At 35.8% G+C, this 22,977-nt stretch overlaps 1 protein-coding gene across 1 annotated transcript in view; it reads left to right on the forward strand.

The window, feature by feature from the left end:
- Positions 1–22,977, forward strand: part of LOC129758762 (uncharacterized) — an 89,736-nt gene that overhangs the window by 64,297 nt on the left and 2,462 nt on the right. The window contains exons 12-15 of the mRNA XM_055756376.1: positions 6,609–6,725; positions 6,790–8,207; positions 19,198–19,296; positions 19,655–21,058. Coding sequence (XP_055612351.1) covers positions 6,609–6,725; positions 6,790–8,207; positions 19,198–19,296; positions 19,655–21,058 — 3,038 coding nt within the window. The remainder of the gene's footprint in view (positions 1–6,608; positions 6,726–6,789; positions 8,208–19,197; positions 19,297–19,654; positions 21,059–22,977) is intronic.

The following is a 22,977-nucleotide window of genomic DNA, read 5'->3' on the forward strand; positions in this document are numbered from 1 at the left end:
CCATTGGTTGCCTCTAAGTCGAAAAAAAGTACCAATATTTACCGGTACTCAGAGTTTAAAACAGTCTCAAAAAAGTAAGACAAGAAATTTTTGAAGTTACTTAAAATTTGTTCAGCATGTCATTACAATCATTAAAAAAACAATTATCTAAAAGAAGTTGATCAATGTTAAATTTTAAATTCAGAACTCCTTGATGTGCCCTTGAAAATTTCAATAAAGGCTTAGCCCAAAACAAAAACTTGAGTGGTGTTTGTATTTTTTTCAGATGAACCCCAAAGGTACAACAAATTTAAGCTTTTTTGTAAATTAAGTTATGATTTGAAAATGAAATAAGAGAGTATGCCTCCATTATGTTTGTTAAATGCCTCTATCTAAAAAAAACTGGTTAAATACAATAAATATATGATTTAAATCAAAAAATCTTTAGATATAAAATTCCTTCAACAAAACTAGTAAATAGAATAAATTTCTGATTTTATCCTTAAAATTCCGTATCAAAGGTCTAATCAACATTTTAAGAGAAAGTTGAAGAGCTCAAAACATATTCCATAAAGTTTTTTTCTTGTGGATAAACTGATTCCGAAATATGGCAATTCAAACTTTAGTTTTATTCCATAAAATTATAACAAAAACCGATTTTTATAAAATTACAGCATTGACGCATGAGAGTTTTCAATTTGTAGCATTTTCAATAAAAATATTGCCAGAGAAACTGCAATTTTGCTAAAAACATTATTAAGTACAATCAGCCCACATGATATGAGGTTCGGCAATTTAAACAACTTTTATAATAAAATAGTTTTCTCGGAAACTGAAGGTGACTTCAGGCTTCAAATCAACAAAAAGGAAACTTTCTGTCATAAAACGAACTGTTCATCAGAGGGTCTGGGGCTATTTTTTTAAAGCTTAACTTTCAAAATCCACTTTTTCCAATTCAAATGAAACTTTACAAAAATTTTGGAGCATCAGTGTGAAATTTGAGATGATTTGGTTGATTCCTGAGTTAGCGCAACGCGTTTCAATTTTGTTTGGGAATTTTTATGGAAGAAGAAATTTTTGCACATTAAATCATTCAGATAATTCAAATAAGCTTGAAATAAAGTCGGTCTTTAATTTTTGGCTTTGACTATTCTTAAGCTTCGTTTTTTGCCAACATGACAATCTGAATCCATTGGAAAGTATTTGAAAATGACAATTTTTGTTTGCTAGACCTGTTAATGATTGCAAGATATTTTAAAAAGGTTATAAAAATCAAAAAAATTGTCTGACAATGCAAAGCAGTTTTTTGAGATTTTTTATTTCCATCCATCCGGCTGCTTTCCAATAAGCAGACAAAAAGACAAAAATTAAAAAAATAAATTTGAATTTTGTTTATTATCAAATGAGTTTTCTGGGATACAAGTAAGGTTTCTGCTTTGTTCATATAAATTTTACAGCAAGAATCAAGGAATATTTTTTATTCAAAGAAAATTTTTCAAAAGACATACACCGTCTTAGCCGATGTAGGCTTTACAGATTGAATAAATGACGTGGAAGAATTTAAGAATTTTGTTGAACTTTCAGTACATCTCAGGCAATTTTTAAATGGCAAATTTTGTTTTCCCATACAAATTTCCTTGCAAAACTAAAACTTGTTGCGCTAATTCAGGACTGAATCGATCGTTTCCAAAATTTTTATTGCTATTACTGGCAGCAAAAACAATAAAAAAAAGTTATGGGAGGTGTAACAATTGAAGAATTTGAAATTGCCATACAAAACTTGCAGCGGTCTATTGAATATGTTACGATTTTTAAATATATATTTAGATTACGAATACAAATAATTTAAAAAATTCAGTGCAATTTTACTCAAAATAGCTTAATGAATTTTCAGCTACACTGTAAAGATTTTCCAAAAAATTTGTAACGAAAGTGTGTTTATGTAGTTTTAAGACAAAATGCTTTTAATTTTATTTTATAAATTCATTAAAACATAATTCAACATGGCATTGTACCTTTCTCAAAATATATTTGTGTTTTAAGTAAATTATTTTAGAAAAAAATCATTGTACTTGAATGTTAAAAAATAAGAGCTTTATTATTTGATTTGAATTGATTGATTAAACTCTATAACACAAGGCAACTAACTTCACATTTTTCCGTGGTGAAAAGAGACTGAAGTGACGGCGTTGAATCCAAACACGAAATTTTTTTTTATCACTTCTAGTTTTTGATAATCATAGGTTTACCCTTGGAAAAACGTAAAAATCCATTTAAAATTTTTGGGCAAAACGTTAGAACCAAGGTTGCTGAAATCACATAAAAATCTTTAATTTCACAGATTTTTTAGCAAATTTTCATCACAGAGTTTGTGTCACAGAACTCAGAATTTTAAAATGTTCACAGATTTCACAGAATTTTTTAAATTTGAATGGATTTCCAAAATTATAATTTTTTGGTCGATATAAAATTTAGATTTTTCACTTCAAATTGAAAAAGTATGATAAGATATGTGTTTTTTTTTTTATTAATTGTACTCAACTAAAATGTGAAAAAGACCCAATTTATTATGACTTTTCAACGAAATTAAAGAAAATAGCATCACAAAAATCAATCTCAGAATTTTTGGGTAAAATAACAGAAAGTCAGAAGTCACAGAAGTCAGATTTTTTTTTATCAAAAACACAGAATTTATTTCGACAACCTTGGTTAGAACATGATTCGATTTGAATGTTTTAAATTAACGGTTAAATTTTCCGAAGGCCGCGAGTAGTTTTTATTTCTGGAAAAAGGTAAGTTGTGTTCTTGAATCATAGATATAAATATATATTATTAAGGCATAAGTCCAGTTGATCCGCATTCTTCAACAAATTGTTAATGGAACTTAAATTTTCGATAATTTGTTACCATTAATGTTGCACAGTTACAGTTACATTTTTTCTCTGAAATATTATAAAATTTTTTTTTTGTCAAGCATTATTTCTCTGGAAGTAGCATAGCTAGGCAAAATCGTAATCCTTCATCAAATGGAGAGAAGTAAAAATATTCAAAATCAGTTTTTAACAAGAGTTGTAATTTAGTGTTTCAATGGGTAGTTAGTTAATTACTTATCGATGATTTGTTGTATTCAGTCACTTTAAAATTTCAATACTTCCAAATTTAGAGGGTTTAAAAATCCAAATTTAGAACGACAAACTCTGTCATATTCAGTTATTGAAACAGAGGCACGAAAAACTCTACTCCCTGCTAAAGTCCTTATAATTACAGTTCCATTCCTTTAATATTAGAAAACAAGAGCAAATATATTTTTTAATGTTATCAGCATTATTTAACTTAGCTTCCATATTTAGTTTCAGAAATATTTGTAAACTTTTGAGTCTCTTCGAAAACGGCACCTTATTCGTCCACTGTTCAATTCAGTTATTGTATAAATCTTTAAAATTAGTCTTTCTTTAGTATAGCTTGCTTTAGCAGAAACCTAGAAAATTCGTCATTCTGAGAGGATTTTTCAAAGTAATTTTTAAACAAAAATTCATAACCGAAACAGTTATTCTTTCATAAGTTTCTTTAAAAAAATCATAATTTTGATTCATCAAGAAGCTTATTTTAAACAAAAATATACGTTGAGGAAGGTACATTATTATTTAAATCAATAATCTTTCACCTTCTCACTGATTTGATATTCATATTTTTTGCATTACAAATCTTTAAGAAAAGCTCTACTTATGAAGTTTTGTTTGAACTTTTTTGACTGCTGCAAACCAATTTCATTTTTTTTTAAATTTCTTTCAAAATTTGCATATATTTGTCGAAATACTGGTTTCAACTTTCTGAAAATTCAATTTCAAAATTCAAATTCGGGTAATATTCGGGACAGCTTAGAATAAATAATCTAGAACACCGATTGAAGAAAATGATCTTTAATTTCTAAAATAATGGGTTCCAAATTAATGGGTTCTTTACTTCGCTAGGAAATTTAACAATGAATGTTTCTAACTTATATTGCTTTGAAACACTTTTGATTTCATCAGATAACATTTAAAAGTCCTAATTTTTTAATCTGTTTGCATTTTTTTTTCTCAAAAAAAAATTCCTAAAAAGAAATTAAAAAAAATACAAGTTGTGAATCTTTATTGAAACAAAAATATCGATTTCTTCATTATTTAACATGTTAAACTTTGATATGTCGTTAAATTATCCACAGATTGTTAATCCAAGTTTTTGGAAGTCGTTTCTCATATTTTGTTTATCTTTTGACGTTAGAATCCAAAATTGAGATCGTGATTTCCAAAATCTTTAACGAGAACTTCAAATGATGCAAATTCAATGTTTGATTAATACTTTCTTAAGAAAAACTTCTCAACAACAAGACATTTTTAATATTTTTTGTTGAATTTAGACAATCAGAGCTTAGAAAAGCTTGATTTTGTGACTGGGAAAAATCGGGAATTTGAAAATAAAAAAGTTGTGGGCACCCTGGATATGGAGCTAAACCAACCCACTTAAAAAATACCTAAGTGTTTTAAATGGAACAACAACATGAAAAATATTTTCTAAGATGCCAAATGGAATATCTATATGTGGTTTGAAGGGATTTGTGATTACTTGTATCTACATGCATATTCTTATATATGCACTTCTGGTTTATTCAAAAATGGTTATAGTCCAAAAAGATAGTAAAACGTATTTTAGAGAAATCATCAGATCTCGACGTTTTTGATATTCTACGTTATTTGACCTTATAATTAAAATTTCGACCACCCCAATTTCCTTTGGTCCTTTCTTAAGTGATTTTTTTTGGTGTAGAAATCAAAATTTTGGGCGCTTTGAGGTATCCCTTATTTGAGTTCGATCCCGCGGAAAATTTGCGCAGTCTAGTTTTAGGACCAATTTACAAAATTTATATGGTTCCTGTACTCGATAGGCCCTTTTCGCTGCCACCCTAATGTCCATATGTATGTGAGCCCTTAAATGCAAGTGCATGATGATACCTGAAAAGAAAATGTCATCCTGGGCACGATTTTGCTGAATGAGTTTTCATCTTCCCCTTTTTTTTGCCTCACAATGCTCTTCTCCATAATCCACATTTGCTTTCCATACCTTAAGGGCAGAAGGCTGGTAATTATGCTGGCCTAACAAGGCCGTTACGAAGAATTTTTTTCCATAAAGCCCCCACACTGGTGGGAAAAGATGCAGCTTTTTGAAAGAGTTTTTCTTTGGGTAAGATTTTGAGACCATAATATGAGTTAGCAGTAGTCATAAGCTCTTGTGTATTTAATATTTGCAGAAATGTTCAATGTAATCCTAATTCAATGTAACTGGAATAAAAATATTCTATTTAAAAAAAATATTATTCCACAAAAGTTGCAATTCATGTATAAACAAAAATTTCAAAGAATTTCAAAAACTAACTGGATGACTTACTCTTAAATATTTCCAGTGCAAACTTTTAACTCAATCGGCCATAATAAAGGAGTGTGGCTCAAAGTGCTTTAAGCCTTCCTTTAGTTTTGGAATTGGGTGAATCAAAAATGTCTTTTGATACCAAATCCCTGAAAGTTTCCAAACGGTTGTGTTGTTGAAACAACCAATCATCGAATTTAACAGATAAGAAACTTCTTCAACTGAAACACTTGGAAAGGAAGGTGAAACCATCGCCCAAAAAACATTTTTAGCTGGAAAAATATCGTGGTTAAGTTTTTCATTAGAAATTATTCAGGAAAAATGTCATTAAACGTCAATTGAGGGAGCGACCGAAAAAAAAAAATTATCATTGTCTGCCCGATGTTTGGCACCCTTGGTATTGTTTTTTTTTACGTTCAAACTGTCCCGAACTTTATACTTTCGTTTTGTTGGTCTCGCGCTGGAGTAAGCAGAACCAATCATGAAGTCTGTGGCGGAATCAAAATTTGTCGTTCTTAAGCGTCCAAAATGCCTCCCTACAGAAGGGATTTTTCAAAGAATTTCACTTCGTGACCACTGTGCCATAGATTGAAAATGGTTGACAAATTGAAGTGTGCAGGTTGCTTATCTTGTTTTAAAGAGTTTCGGCATCCTTTTAAGCTCGTTCACTTACTCCAAAACCCAATTTCGAGCATCCAGTAGTTTCAATTTAAAACAAGTTGTGGTTGTTCATTTTCGCGATATTCGTTCCACCCCTCATTTAAGATAAACAGTAAGTTCATTCATAAATATTGGGCCTCACACTCTGAACAAATAACTTCAGGCCTTCCGTAAACCTAATCTAGCGCTCTGCTTTTAATGATTGGTGCCAACCACTCTAGGTCACATTTTTCATCGACCACCTTGTAAACGGCTGTAACTGATAAGTATGACCTAGAGAATGAATTTGGATATTGATTCGAGATATGTGTTCCACTTCACAATGTTTTCATCAAACATATTTGTAAGTTAGATTTCGACCAGGAAAAGAAACGTGAAAGATCCTAGAAAGTCGAACTTAAGAACTCAATCATCGAAGAAGGCTCGGCGCATCAATCACTCAAGAAAACAAAAAAAGTGACAACCGGTACACGTTTTTTGTTCCCGTCAAAATTGGAAAACAACAAAAAGCACCGAAATCAACATCGGACGTTATCTTAATCGATGTTTCACCTCATTACGGACAGTGATAAGAGGTGGAAAACTGCAACAGCAGCAGCTAGCAAGTGAGTTATCTATTTTTGAAGACCGAGTTTTGGCCATACGTCATCCAACCGGAGCTGCCGAGCTGAGTAATGTTCCTGGTACAACCAATCTCTGATATCTATGATAAAGAATCTACACATTTTGGGCTTTCGCTAAACATAGCACATGCATTTCAGCGGCTGATAAGAACACGACGGCCTGTTGGTTCAGGTTTGTTTTCTAGTCACGTAGCCGTTAGCTTAGTTCGGCGATGTGCACTGGTCAGAATGGGCGTGTGGAGTTCCTTCATTGGATTACTGCTGTTTGGTTCCCTTGTAATATGGGGGCCTGTCGAAGAAGTTGAAGGTCATGATGAGCGTCCTAACGAGTACTATTCGTCAGTGGTGCACATGGAATCGCTGCTGAAAACCGAACAGCAGATCCTGGAGCGGCTGGATCGATACATCAATCTGTCAGAGGAAAAGATCAAGTTTCTCAAACGACAGCGTGAAAAAATTCGGGAAGAAGTGAGAGGAGTTTCGGATCCTATTTCGGGGTTTCTACTGACAAAGCGACTGGTCAGAGACTATCCTCGCATCGACAACTTGCTGCAGGCAGGTATTGGAGTGAGGCTTATTGACGATGATAGTGCGGTGCCGACGAATACGGATTACGAAGGACTTGTCGAAGGCATCGCTCAACTCCAGGAAGTGTACAAACTGGAAACCGGAGATCTGGCTAAAGGAATCATCCGAGGTCAGAAGAAGACCAGAGCACTGACCGCCGAAGAGCTGTACCTGGTCGGACTGTTGATGAGCCAGAACAAACAGTTCGTCTACTGTATCGAATGGGAACAGGAAGCTCTTCGACAGTGGGCCATCGAGTCACAACCTAGCGTCAGTAAGGTGGAAATCCTTGACTACCTTTCATACTGTCTTAACGAAAACGGCCAGTACGAGGAGGCGATGCAACGCACTGATGAAATGCTAAAGCACGATCCAACTCACGAAAATGCGCTTAAGAAAAAGCCGGTCATCGCTAATTGGCTCGAATACGTCAAGGTTAATGGACCGAAAGAAATCAGTCCACCTCCAAATCGTGGACTATACGGAGCACTTTGTCGAGGAGAACATGAACGACCGGCGTCTGAACTCTCCAAACTCTCCTGTCGCTACGAGAACTCAATAACTCCCTTCATCCGAATCGCCCCCTTCAAACTGGAAGAGGCCAGTCTGGACCCCTTCATCGTGATCTACCACCAGGCACTGTCCGAAACAGAAATCAACAAGATCGTTGAACTTGGAACCCCGAAGCTCCGACGTTCAATGGTTGGAGAAAATCACGACAAGGAGGTTTCAAAGGCCAGAACCAGTCAAAACGGTTGGCTAGGAGACGGAGATCACAAAATCGTCAAACGGGTCAACCAGAGAGCGTTCGACCTAACGGGTCTAGATCCGAGGAGTCACGAAAGTTTGCAGTTCAACAACTACGGTATTGGCGGCCATTATTTGCCGCACTTTGATTGGGTGCGAACCGTTGAAGGCCAAGTACCGTACAAGGATCTGGGACTCGGGAACCGGGTGGCCACGTTGATGTTTTATGTAAGTGGTTTTTCTCTTCGTTTTACATTGCTAAGATAAAATATTTGTTTGGATCTGAATCAACAACTTCCACGTTGTTGCTGATTGCCAAAAACAGTTTCTGTGATGTGCAGAGCGATAAGATAAGCTTGAGTGACACAATTTTAGTGTTGTTCTCGGTAATCTGGTCGTTAATCTGTTGTGGTATCCACAACAGAGTGATTCGAGGTACTGGTTTAACATTCAAAATGACTGTGAAAGTTTACTTAAAAATCACTTATTTTGTACATTTTTTACCATTTTTACTTTCAATAGATTAAAATGATAGATTCTCAACATTCCAAGCGACCAGAAGTCACATATGTATTAACTTAAATGGTGGTTTTGAAAATAGGTATAATATTGGCTGAAAAAGAGAAACAGCTACCCAATTCCCTTAATGTAATTAATTGTACTCATTAGTCAACTTGCAAGTTGCAAAAGTGAATTTTGTGCACTTTTGCAACAACAAAAAGTGTACAAAAGTACTCAAAACTGGATTCCACAGAAGTCGCAAAAAGTGCATTGAAGTGCTTTCTTTCTGGCTGACTGGCTGGGTGGTTGCGCCTGCAAGTATGCTTCAATAACTTAGCAACACTTCGAATTTTAGTTTGAAATTACACGAAAATGCTCAAGCTTCTATAAAAATTTAAAACTTTTCATAGTCGGCATACCCTCGAATTTTCTAAATTTTCTACACCGTGAAAATGTTTATCAAAAAAAAATTTTTTAAATTACCTTTATGGAAAGAAATTTTAAATGTAGTTAAATTTTCTACTGAAGATTTTCCAATAATCACCCCAGAGGCGTTGGCCTTCTACGGGAAGTCTAATCACGTCTAACTTTGTTATCCTCCCTTTAAAATGGTTTAATTATTTAATGTTAACCCACTTAAACCCGTTTTTTCCGCTGGAAAATTCACAGAAGTTTTGTTTTATGATCACACACAACAAAAGTTCTAAGAATAACTTTATCGTTAAAAAAAATGAATATTTTTCAAAGTTGCATAACCACGTGGGCTAATTTATTTTTTTTAAAACCTTGCCGTAACCGAACAATCAGTTTTAAATTTTCCACTTCTAAAACCCGGCAATATCCGGACAAATCTGGGCAAAATTTATACATTTTTGGAAAAAAAATCAAGAGAGAAGTAGGTTAAAATCACTTGAAAGTTTCAAGTTCAAACTTTAATTCTTCAATGCACATCATATTTTGTTCAATGCCTCGTAAATCAATTCTTATTATTTCGCTAAATATAACTCTGAAGAATTCGTTTTCGAACACGAAAATCAAAGCTTAACATTGCTCAATTTTGCAAGCCCAGAAAAAAAGGGCAATCTGGAATGCTTACTTTACTTGGGGTTTTAGGTATATTTCTTCATTTCTGGCAACATTTAATCTTTTTTTGAAGAAAAAAAATCAGAATGATGGTAAATATTAGACTTTTAGATTTGCTGTATTTGAGATTGAAAAAATTTTAATGCTTCTTTTAGCTGTAGTTTTTAACAATTCCTTGTCAGACAGTTGCCATTAGTATAGATTGTTAAATTAAAGTAGTTCAAAATATTCTGCGCAAACATAAAAAAAAAATGGTTCGCTTTGGTTTATGCTGATTTCAGTAAACCTCGTTTAAAGGTGGGGTTGCTTTTAAGAGGGTTAACAAAATTAAATGTTTGACCTTTCCACATAAAATTCCAATTGAAAACAGACATGTATGTATGTATATCTAACAAAGACTAGAAAAAAAAATTTTCAATTATTTTTTCCGTATATTGACTGAAATAAAATTGAATAGAAAAATCAAAATCTTTGAAATGAAGGAATTAAACTTGTTTTTTTTTGTGATATCAATTTCAATTTTGAATTTCTTGATATACCTTCTTCAAACCGCAAGCCCCAATTTTGGCAGAAAGCATCCAAGAACAACATTCTTTTTCTTAATAAATGACAGTTAAATTAACTTGACCAGTGGAATTTAATTTTTTTTTACTCACCTCTCCTTTTTGTCAAATTTTTTAACTCACCACCCCCCGGTAATACGTGTTGTACAAGGCTCAAAATTCACCTAAAACTACATCGTTATGTTTCCAATTGCAAAGAAAATTTCTAAAAAATTGTAGTAATTTTCAGTTTACAAAAGATGAAAAAATCATAATAAAATTACCAATTCTTTTTCAACTGTTCTGAATTGATTTATTATACAGAAAAAAAACTACAAGTCTGCTACATTGAATGAAATAATAAAACATTAATTTCAATAATTCTTTAGGGGAGAGTGGGGATACTTGATCCACTTTTCTTATTTTCACCACTCCAAAAATTAAAACGATACTTGAACCCGTTGATGAACTAGAAGCATTTTCGTGGGAGTAAAAAAATTGCGATTTTTCTGAAGTTAGGGGAGACTTTATCCCCTATTGAAGGAGACTTGATCTTTTATTCAGGAAGCCCTAATCCTTGTATAAAAATCAAACAAAACCCCAAGATAGAATGTTAATTGACTATTTTGGCCATGTTTGTTCTCATTTCACAATTTATAGCAGACATAAGAAGAAAATTCTATAACTTTGTCTAAACGCTAATAACATTCATACTTAAAGGCGCTATTTTTTATAATTTAGAAAAGAATAATTACTTTTGCTCTTTTCTTCAGACAATTGTTGGATAAATATTAGTTTTTGGATAAATATTAGTAATTTCGTAATCAGCAATCATAACGATCAATTCAGAAGAAGAATATGCCGTTTGGAAGGGGGATCAATTGTAACCCAACTCTAAGGATCAATTGTACCCATAATCAACATTATAGAAAACTTTTTCTGAAAAAAGTTGAGAGTTTTCCATTGCTTTGAAAATGTGGCATTATGAAGTTCATTTTACGCTCGAACGATTGATACAGTGGAACAATTATTTTTTTCATAATTTTCCCATGTAAGGAACATTTAAAAGTGATGCAAAAAGATCTTCAAGTTACATTTTGTGAAATTTTTCAAACAAAGTTCAATTACTCAAACAATAATTTTGTTAAAATTTTTTAAAATACAAGCATTGTTATTATGCTCATTTTGGAACATTTTTCTAGAATATTTGATCTTTGTAAGACATTCCAGTTTCGAGATATAGCTAAGGAATCAAGTATCCCCAGGGATCAAGTATCCTCATTCTCCCCTATATAAGCAAACGAGTCGTTTGTAGCCAAAGGGGAATAAATGAAAAAATTACTAAGTTCGAGTTAAGATTCGGTTAAGTTAAAAAGTTCGAGTTAAAACGATTAATCACACTTTAAACTTCAGCTGGTGTAAATTTCAGATTTATAGAACTTAATCTTCGTATTTATTTTCTGAATGGAAGTATTAATTTTCAAAAAAATATATGCCCGTTCGACCAGACCAAACTGAATGCCATTAAAAAAAATTAAACTGTAGATTTTGAAACCCTTTCTTATTCTTGTACGAGGACGAGAAAAACTTAAATAATTCACTGGGATGAGTTTCCTGGATTAAAAACTTTTTAATATAATCGTTGAGTTTTACAGATTTCGTCTATAGTTGAAAATATTTGTGCATTATACCAAAGATCTCCAAGTATTTTAAGCTCAAGTGACTCGAAAAAATACTGATGGGGTTCAGTTCGGTCTGGTCGAATCCCGACCATATGAAAAACGTACAAAGCCAAACATTTTTTTTTAATCGACTGAGTTTATCAGTTTACGTTAGAGATGAAACCAACGCAATATTTGGATCACTTTTATTATTATTCAGATAACAGAGAGGCACATTCGTGTGTAAATGCTGGCACTGGTAATTTTTTTTTTATTAAAACTACATTCCTGAACGAATTGTATTCAATATTCTTAGATAAAAACTGTTACGCTTCTGCATAAGATTCTGAAGCTGTTGAAATTTAAGTCGAGAATAAGTTTCATACCAAAGTTTTAAATTGTGTGGCAACAATTGAATTGACAATTAAAAATAATGATGATGTGAAGTAACAATCGACAAAAAACTCTATTCTATGGTAAATCTTCAAAAACTCAAACTATAAATTGTTTGTGATTTCTCCAATTTTGGATGTGAAACGCCAAAACCTCACTGCCCTGAACCTTTCCAACGCCCCCCAAAATTCAAAATTGGCTCACATTCTTCTTGAAAGAAATTAAGGCCGTACTGGGGTCGGTAGCGACCACTTAGAGCATCACAGATTCAAGAAGATGCATTTAAATTTTAAAATCACACAGTCGTTAAAGATGTCCAAAAGCTCACAATGAAGAATATTTTAAAAATAAAACAATAAACTTACATACAAACCCTTATTTAAAAAAGTATTAATAAATATTAAATTGTACAATTTCAAGAAAACTGAATTGACAAATATCACAAAAGTGAGTTTTGAAAATTTAAATATTGAAGTTTTTATTTTAACTACAAATTCGATGAAGACTGTTGAAAACGTTTTGCTTTAAAAATATCTAAGATACATTTTGGTTTAAAAGTTATTTAAAATTTCGTCATATTCCTGAATTTTTGTAGAACTTAGAAAAAGAACACTGAGATTACTTTTACTTAGAAATCAAATTATTCGAAATTCTAGAGAAAGTAGACCATTGATTTAACACCTTTATTTCCAATTTATTTGTAACATTTTGCGGCATTTTTTTTAAATAGTGCAGAAATTTATAAAATGAATTTTCACCTTTTTCAAATATTAGCTTGAATCTCAGAAATGAGAGCTGGTAGAGTGAAATTAAATGGAAATTGGAATTCAACACGCCCAAACCAATCAAAACATATTTTTTAATTTTTGACATCGCGTACAAACCTTCTTGGTACAAAATACGAAAATCAGAGAAAAATAAGATTCGCAGATTGAAGTTTTATCAAAGGATATTGAAATAAGTTTATGTTTATAGAAAATGGGTTAAACCAGGAGTGAGCAATCCGCGACCCGTGGGCAGCATTTGGCACGCGGGCCGCATTTGGCCCGCGAGACCCTTATGTGCGGCCCGCGAAGCTTTTTTTCAAATGTCTATGCCTTTTTTTTCTACAATGGATAGTTAGGAAAATTTCAGATTTTTAACTTTTTTCTGGCATTTTAAGCGTTTATTATGTTCTATTCAAGGCTTAAATGCAATATTTTTTATTGGCATAAAGTAATATTGGAATGTTTTTTTTATTCAGCGTACTCTTTTCCTTATTATTAAACTCCTACCATTTTGAGGGCAAAATCCATTAAAGTGAGTCGGAAGAACAGCCAAAAATCGAAACCAAATTTCGAAGCCGGTTTAGTGGAGTCATTACCTATTTTCATTTCAAGCAAATTATAAAGTTGAATGATTAAAAAATATGCTCAGCAGATTTTTTTTTAAATTATTCCATCCTATTCGGCAAAAGACTTGTTCTGTCAGCATTCAAATACTGCAAAAAAAAAAATTAAACCGAAAACTTGTGATATATTTTTTATTTCTGATTATTGACAAAAACTACGAATGTTAAATAATAAAGCCTAGGTGAACGATTTTAGATTGCTTATCAACATGGATCAACCCATAAAAATTATTAGTTCTTGATAAAAACAATTGATATCTGAAATTCTGTGATTCCTCTCAAAATATCTTTAACGATTATCTGTGATGCTTTTTTAAAGAAATTTTAAAGAAAATTTATTTCATGCATCGAAAAATTGAGATATTCTTGTAATTCGCAATCCACATTACCAGAGTCAAAATATAGCTTTAGAAATCCTATCGCAATGATAACTAAATAAGATTAGGGGAGATGAGGGCATAACGAGCACCCGAGGCATAATGAGAACTACGCTTTTCTACGAAAGTGCGTATTTTCTTAAATAAATTTTCATGAGGATTTGTTTCGTACTTCCTATAGTATTAATTTTTCACAAAAAAAGGAATCTCCTTATCATCTTTACAGAGATATTTAAAAAAACTAGCTTGGTTCTCAAGTTACGAAAATATTATAATTTTTGAGCACCACGAAATAAGCTCTTATGATCTTAAAATAACCTTGATCTATAATGTACGCACTGCAACATGATGTACACATTGTTTCTCAATTTTTACCATCATAAAATTTTTGATTTTTCACTTTTATCAATTTTAAAACACGTTTTTACTTAAATTTGTTGATTATCGAGGCATAATGAGCATTTTCTGCCGTAGAATTTAGCAGCGAATTAAAATTAATTTATAGCGCCACACCTTGACTAGTTTCCATCCGACAATTTAGCCTATTGGTAAGGTGTCGGAGAGGTAATCAAAAGACTAGAGTTAGATTTCTGTTCGAGGTGATTTTTTTCCATTCACAATTCATGATCGATTTTTTTATTGTTACATTATACGGCTAGTGGCATCATCCTCCGAACAAAGCACATAATGTATGAGCGTGCGTGAATTGTATGTATTCTACAAACAGACCTAGATTATTTTGTTATTGCTTTGTTTGATGAATCTACGACTCACCTGACTTCATCGAATTGAATTCGCTGCTAGATTCCCCGGCAAAAACGCACATCTTGCTCTGATTAATGGTGCTCATACTGCCTCAGGGGGGGTTCTCATTATGCCTCCACAGTGGCTGGTTATCAGCTTTTGGCAAAATTTTTTGAAATGCATTTTTTAACGTTTTCATCTAGTTTTTCACGTTTCAGCCCGTTAGGGAATAGGCTTTTCAAGTGTCTGAACACGAAACAATAATGTAACCTCCATATTATAGCTATTTTCTATGGTTAAATAACCGTTTTCCTTAAGGTGGCCATTATGCCCCCATCTCCCCTAAAAATGATAAATATGTGGAAAAAAATTGTTTAATCAAGAATAAGTTTTGCAGATAGTTGCTCAAGAATACGTGAAATTGAAAATACAGAACTTTCATTTAAACAAACGAGTTTTCTAACGTTTGTAGGAAAAAAATCTAGGCTTTTAGGACAAGTTTTAATGGTGAAAAAAAATCACAGAAAGTCAAATAGCGATTCAACGTCCAACGCTAAGAAAACTGTGTTTTCTTTAAAAATATATTTATCACACTCTTAGTTATCACTGTGGTAAGCTCCAAGAGATTTTTAAATGGAAGTGATGACGAATAGTATCATCGGTTTAAACAAGAATGTTTTAAGAACGAATGTTCGTCAAGAAGTAATATTAAAAAGTTGAGAAAATTTGAAAATGACATAGATTTAGCGAGGTACCTTTTCAATATCGGGCATTTAAAAATTACTGAATTACTGTTTTTTCAAATTTGCTTTCGCCAAAAATTTGTAGTTATCAAAAATGATGTGAAGTTCTGATAATTTTCACAAAAAAAATATTTTAAGTGCGGCCCGCCGACAAGATTTAAAATTTAAATTGGCCCATTGGTTCAAAAGGTTGCTCACGCCTGGGTTAAACAATAGATTTCTTCTTTTATTTTAAAATAATAATCAAAATACTTCTGATTAATTTGAAATTAGATCAAATTGCATGAGAAGGGGCCGCTCTCCTCGCCCCTGACGATGTGGACCTTTTCTCATTAGATATTAAAGTTGGTATCCGGTTTTTTATTATTCGATTTTTTTGAATTTAAAAAATAAACGTAAATGTAAACACGCCGCAGTTTTCTTAGAAGATTTTTGTGCGAGCAGCAAACATTTGATAAGGTATATCGCAGGAACACCAGAACTATTGTAAATGGCCTAATGTGCGATTTGAGTTATCATTTCTCTTACGATTTCATTTTATCTGGCTACACACCCCGTTCGATTTTGACAACATTCGATTTTGGCAACATTCGATTTTGGCAACATCCGATTTTGGCACATGTACCAAAATCGAACGGTTTTTAGAATCAACATTACCTTTTAGTTTTCATTATAAAAGGACCAATTTAATTTAGACAAACATCATAAATAAGTTTTTATGTTCTAAAATGGTGATAAAATGCTACAATAAAAACAAAAGTTTTTTTTTAAAAAATACAAAGTACTCAAAAATTACAGAAACATGAAAAATTCAAAAAGTTAAAAAACGAATTTAAACAAAAGACTGAAAATGACAATAAACAACTAAAAAATTATGAAGAATGACAAAACCAGCAAATATGACAAATGAAAACAAACATTATAAACAAAACAAGAAAAGTGGAAAATGCTACAAAAACATGATGAAAAGAATTAAAAAATGACTACAAATAGTCGAAAATTAACCAAAAATAAGGTGTTTGATAATAATAACAGTTTTTTATTGTAAAAATAACTGAAAAAAGTTGAGAAAAAAAAACCGTTCGATTTTGGCAACACAAAATGTACGGGCATGTTGCCAAAATCGAACGAGGTCTGTATCTCCTTTGTGTACATCTTTCCGACATAGCATATACTGGACAACCGCATTGTTCACGTCAATTGACAGATTTAAGTCAGAGCTTATAAATACACTTACAAAAAATATTGTCAAAAATCGTCAAAACAACCTAAAACAAACTTATAAAAAGTTTCGGAATTTTTATGGATCACACTGTAGGTGGATTCCTTTATCAAGTTTTTAAGCGAAAGAAATTACTGCTAAAATATGGTATCAATTTGTTTAAACTAGCTAAGCTTTGTTTTAGGAGAATTGATATTTTTTTCTAAGTATCATAAGCTAGTCATTGTACAAATAGATAAACTAGAAAATAGTCATTGATGCTTATTGTATGTGTGAGATGCGATTCAATTCAAGAACGGTTCACTCACCGTTCTGTATTTCCACTTCTTATAAATGCCTTGAATATTTGGAATTTTTTAACACTAGGAAAGTTTTTAGCTAATTGGAAAAAGATATGTATGCATGTACTCAACAAGATGTTAAATCGGCATACTTTGACTTGGTACTGCGTTCGTGAATTGCCCTCCATAGCACAGGCGGAATGATTTGTGATTCAATGTGATATGAAGTTCGTTTATGTTCGAGCGAGTCCCTTTCAAATTGCAGAACGGAGGCGGGCTAAACAGCGGCACGCTATCTATATTTTCCAAAAAAAAGTGCATTCCAATTGAAAAACTTTATCCCAATAACTTTATGTTTCCCGTGATAACAAGGTCTTAAGAAGCCAAGTATCAAGTATCTACTCCTATCTCTTTCAAGTGGAATTTTGTACCTCCAGAGCACACCGTTAAGCTTCTTCGCAATCCCATACCATAAGAGCAAGTTCACTGGTGTTGGGAAAAAGTGGTAGAAGTTTTGTCACTTTTTGCACATTTTGAAAATTTCGCCATGCAAAAACATTTTCAAGATCTGTGGCCTTCAAGTTTTTTAACAACACGTATTGTAGTTTCGCATGCAAAAAATAGCCATATTTCTATCACATACGACTGAAATAGAAACAGTGCTGTAAAAAAATACAATGCCCAAAGATCTTGAAAACATATTAGCATGGTAAAATTTTCAAAACGTTAAAATTTCTACCACTTTTTCTCAACACCAGTGAACTTGCTCTAACTTTTCCCTATTAGAGCAAGTTCACTGGTGTTGGGAAAAAGTGGTAGAAAATTTGACATTTTGAAAATTTTACCATGCAAAAATGTTTTCAAGATTTGGGGCGTTGTATTTTTTTACAACACTGTTTCTATTTCAGCCGTATGTGATAAAAATGACGAGAACGGCTTTTCCGGGAAGCTGATCAGACTGATCAAGGCGACGATGGATGGAACGCAGTGCTGTGTGCGGATTTCGGGTGAATTGGCGAGTTCATTCGAATCGCGCAGGGGGCTTCGACAAGGTGATGGTCTATCCTGCATGGTCTATCCTGCATGATGTTCAACGTGGCGCTAGAAGGTGTTATTCGACGAGCGGTGGGCGAAATGCGGGGCACGATTTTCAACAGATCCAGTCAACTTATCTGCTTTGCCGATGACATTGATATAGTCGGCAGATCATCTGCGGCGGTGGAGGAGATCTACCGCAAACTGAAACGCGAAGTAGGAAGGATTGGGTTGATGATTAATACGTCCAAGACGAAGTATATGCTGGCCTGCGGATCCGAGACCGACCGAACCCGCTTGTCCAGTAATAACAAGGTCACGATCGACGGCGACGAACTGGAGATAGTCGAAGACTTTGTCTATCTCGGCTCACTGGTGACCGCAGACAATGACACCAGCCGTGAGATCCGGAGGCGAATTATCAGCGGAAGTCGTGCCTACTATGGACTCCACAAGCAACTGCGGTCGAGAAGACTTAGCCCTCGCACGAAGTGTAACCTGTATATGACGCTCATTAGACCGGTTGTTCTCTACGGGCACGAGACATGGATATTGCTCGAGGAGGACCTGCGTACACTCGGAGTATTCGAGCAAAGAGTGTTAAGAACCGTCTTTGGCGGCGTACAGGAGAACGGAGTGTGGAGGCGAAGGATGAACCACGAGCTCGCGCGCCTCTACGGCGAACCCAGTATCCAGAAGGTGGTGAAGGCTGGCCGGATACGCTGGGCGGGACATGTTGCGAGAATGCCGGACGACTGTCCTGCAAAACAGGTGTTCGCTACGAATCCGGTACGAACAAGACGAGCGGGGGCGCAACGAGCGAGGTGGTTAGACCAAGTGGAGCGTGATCTGGCGAACGTAGGGTGCCCGAGAAATTGGAGAACGGTTGCTATGAACCGGGTGAATTTTAGGAATTATGTTCGTCAAGTTATGTCGTGAGACGGAATACTATGTAAATAAGTGATAGAAATATTGTTATTTTTGCATCACAGCATGCCAAACTATAACACATGTTGTAAAAAAACTTGAAGGCCAGAGATCTTGAAAAAGTTTTTCCATAGCAAAATTTTCAAAATGTGCTAAAAGTGACAAAATTTCTACCACTTTTCCCCAACACCAGTGAACTTGCTCTTAGAGTGAAAGTTTCAAACTTTATTATCAAGGTAGGCTTGGTGCATCAGTCATTAAAAAAAGGGAAAACCTGTAAACGATTTTTCGTTCCAACCACAAAAAAAAAACAAAATAGCTCCGAAATCAACACCAGACGTTAACATATTTGATGTTCCACCTCATTACGGACAATGATAAGAGGTGGAAAACTGCAACAGCAGCAGAACGCAAGCAAGTGAGTTATCTAGTTTTGAAAACTGAGTTTTGTCCAAATGCCATCCATTCGGACCTGCTGAGCTGAGTAATGTTCCTGGTATAGTACCAACTTCTGATATCTACTAGCGTATTCGTTTTTACCCAGTATTGCACCAGGTCACCACCTGGGTTGCAATTTTTTTTGTTCGGTAATGCTCTAGATTCGATCCGAAAATGAACGGTGGAACACTGGAGATTCAGTCAGTATGGCTGACGATTTCAATTCGATTTTGTACGGTCGAGTGCAAAACTGAGCGAGTGGAGAAAACGAATACGCTATAAATTAAAAGAATCTTCATATTTTGGGCTTTCGTCTGAACATAGTCCATGCATTTCAGCAGCTGAAAAAAATGTCAAGGTATGTTGGTTCAGGTTTGTCTTCAAGCCACGTAGCCATTCGCTTGGTTCGACGACGAGCACTGGTCAGAATGGGCGCGTGGAGTTGCTTGATTGGATTGCTGTTGTTTGGTTCCCTGGTACTCTGGGATCCTGCCGAAGAAGTTGAAGGTCATGATGAACGCCGGGACGAATACTTTTCGTCAGTGGTGCGCATGGAATCGCTGCTGCAAACCGAACAGCTAATCCTGGAGCGGCTGGATCGTTACATCAGTCTGTCAGAGGAAAAGATCAAGTTTCTTAAAAGCCAACGAGATACGATTCGGGAAGAGATGATGGGAGTTTCGGATCCTCTTTCGGGGTTTCTGCTGACAAAGCGCCTGGTCAGAGACTACCCTCGCATCGATAATTTACTGCAATCAGGTATCGGTGTAAGGCTTATCGACGATGATTGTGCGATGCCGACAAATACGGACTACGAAGGACTGGTCGAAGGCATCGCTCAACTCCAGGAAGTGTACAAACTGGAAACCGGAGATCTGGCTAAAGGAATCATCCGAGGTCAGAAGAAGACCAGAGAACTGACCCCTGAAGAGCTGTACCTCATCGGACTATTGATGAGTCAGAACCAACATTACGTCTACTGTATCGAGTGGGAACAAGAAGCTCTTCGACAATGGGCCATCGAACCACAACCCAGCGTCAGCGAGGTGGATATCCTAGACTACCTTTCGTATTGTTTGATCGAGAATGGACAATTCGAGGAGGCGATGCAACGTACTGATGAAATGCTTAAGCATGACCCAATTCACGAAAATGCTCTAAAGAAAAAACATGTAATTTCCAACTGGCTCGAATACGTTAAGGTTAATGGACCGAAAGAAATCAGTCCATCTACAGATCGTGGACTATACGGAACACTTTGTCGAGGAGAGCATGAACGACCGGCGTCTGAACTCTCCAAACTCACCTGTCGCTACGAGACCACGATATCTCCTTTCATTCGAATCGCCCCCTTCAAACTGGAAGAGGTCAGCCAAGACCCCTTCATTGTGATCTACCACGAGGCACTGTCCGAAACTGAAATCAATAAAATCATCGAACTTGGATCCCAGAAACTCCGACGTGCAATGGTTGGCGAAATTCACAGCCAGAAAGTGTCCAAGGCAAGAACCAGTCAAAATGGTTGGCTCGAAGACGAAGACCATGAAATCGTCAAACGGGTCAACCAGAGAGCGTTCGACCTAACGGGTTTAGATACGAGGAGTCACGAAAGTTTGCAGTTCAACAACTACGGCATCGGCGGCCACTATTTGCCGCATTTCGATTGGGAGAAACCTGTCGATGGTCAGGTGCCCTTCACGGATCTGGGAACTGGGGACCGAGTGGCCACGTTGATGTTTTATGTAAGTGGTTTCTCTTTTCGGTTTACATTGCTATGGCAAAACATTTGTTTTGTGCTGAAACAAGAACAGCGGGAGGTCATTTTCGTTATTGTGTGCTCTAGGGAACAAAGTCACCTCGTGCACGTTCTCATTTATGACCTCTCCTCCTCCTCTTAACGTCGCAAGGCCTAACCTTTTTTGAACACACAGCTTTAACCCCTGCTCTTAATGATTAGAAGTCTTGACGTGGCTATTACATCGAAATCACTGAACTAGGATTTATTGAATAAGTTCTAATAAGCGTAACCTCTCAGAAATCGACAAAGCATGCAGATAATTGAGAGTTGAGTCGCCGTACTTAAAATACAACGGGTAGTTTCGGTGACACTCTAATAGCGAGAAATTCTCATTAGGTTTGTCCTACTAAGATAAAGACAACGAATACGAAGGCATGCCTGCGATCGAAATCGGTTTGAAACGTACACTCGTACGGTGTGGTCGCAGTTTTTCACGAGTTTCCTATAAGGGCTTGCAGTCGACTTCTTAGACAAACAGGTAACGATCTATTTGGCGAGTTGGTATCATCTTATCGGCAGAGTGGAACACATCATATGCTTGTCTCGGATGAGTGACGCGAAATAAGTGAAACACCTAACTCTCCTCTCACAACTTAGTGAAACAACTAACTCTACTCTCACAACTCGAGATCAGACCCCTCCTCGCATCGACTCGAGGTTCACGCATACATACCTCTGCTCAGCAAGACTCAAGCCCCGATCTCTCCTCTAGGGACTCAAGATCTGACCTCTCCTCGTAATGACTCGAGGTAAACACTTATACCTCTCCTATTGTTGATTAAAGGCGTGATCTCTCTTCTTGCGACTCGAGATGACCACACAAAACTCTCCTCCTGAAAACTCGAGGCCTAACCTCTCCTCTAAAGACTCGAAACCCGACCTCTTATATCCAGAATTTGAGGTTTTTCACCTTCATGCCCGTCGTGTTACGATCGAGAGCAGCTTATCCTAGACTTGCAGCTGTCACAGCACGCGCGCGGGCTTAACGAAACTACTTGGATGATTCTCGACGAAAACGTCATCCTACTCCGACTCGAAATAACCCTTTTCCAACGGTTCCCACTGCGAAGAAGGTCAAGTCTTATTCTCGCAGCTTCGATATTTGGGAACCAGATACTATCCGGATACTCTCCGAAGGTGGAGCATATTACGCACGAACGCGGCGTACCCACGGCATCCACTATGCAGAAGATGTTGCCTTATTTTTGTAGCTTCACACCGTGGAGTCGTACGCATTCCACTCGATAGCCCCCCATCGATGGGGTCAGTCTACTCCGACAGTTGTCCGGTCTTCTTTCTATCCCTTTGGCAGGCAACCTTAGGCACACATTTTGGACTCAAGTTACGACTCTACCCGTGGGTATCCCCCGACAGTGGTTTACCCCCTTCCTACGAGGTCTGCTATGAGGAAGGTATTGCTTATAACCACAGTCTCCCTCGTCTGAGGCGGAACTATGGCCTCCACTACGCAGAAGTTGATGTAGCTTTGTAACTTCGATCAAGAGACCGGACGCACACTGCTCCGATGCTCCCCGGTGATGGAGTCATCCTACACCGATCGCGGACTGCCGTTGACTCTAGCTATGATCCGGGTGAACCAATCGCTGACTGAATGCCAAGTGTTGGAGTCCGTACTCATCCTACATTGTCTACTGTCGTATCGATCCCACAGACGGCCAGTGTGTTGTTACGTATCACCGTTTCGTGTGTTTATTGTCGCAACAATAGACAACCTCCTCTAGCAAAATAGAGATTGGCATGACGCCAGCCAATACGCAGGCGGCTTCTGACGAAATGGTCCGGTATCCATTGATAACCCGCAGATTCATCATCCCCTGAACGCTGCTACGTCTCTGCAGGTTA

Source organism: Uranotaenia lowii, chromosome 1 (assembly GCF_029784155.1).
Source record: "Uranotaenia lowii strain MFRU-FL chromosome 1, ASM2978415v1, whole genome shotgun sequence".
In the NCBI taxonomy this organism is placed as follows: domain Eukaryota; kingdom Metazoa; phylum Arthropoda; class Insecta; order Diptera; family Culicidae; genus Uranotaenia; species Uranotaenia lowii.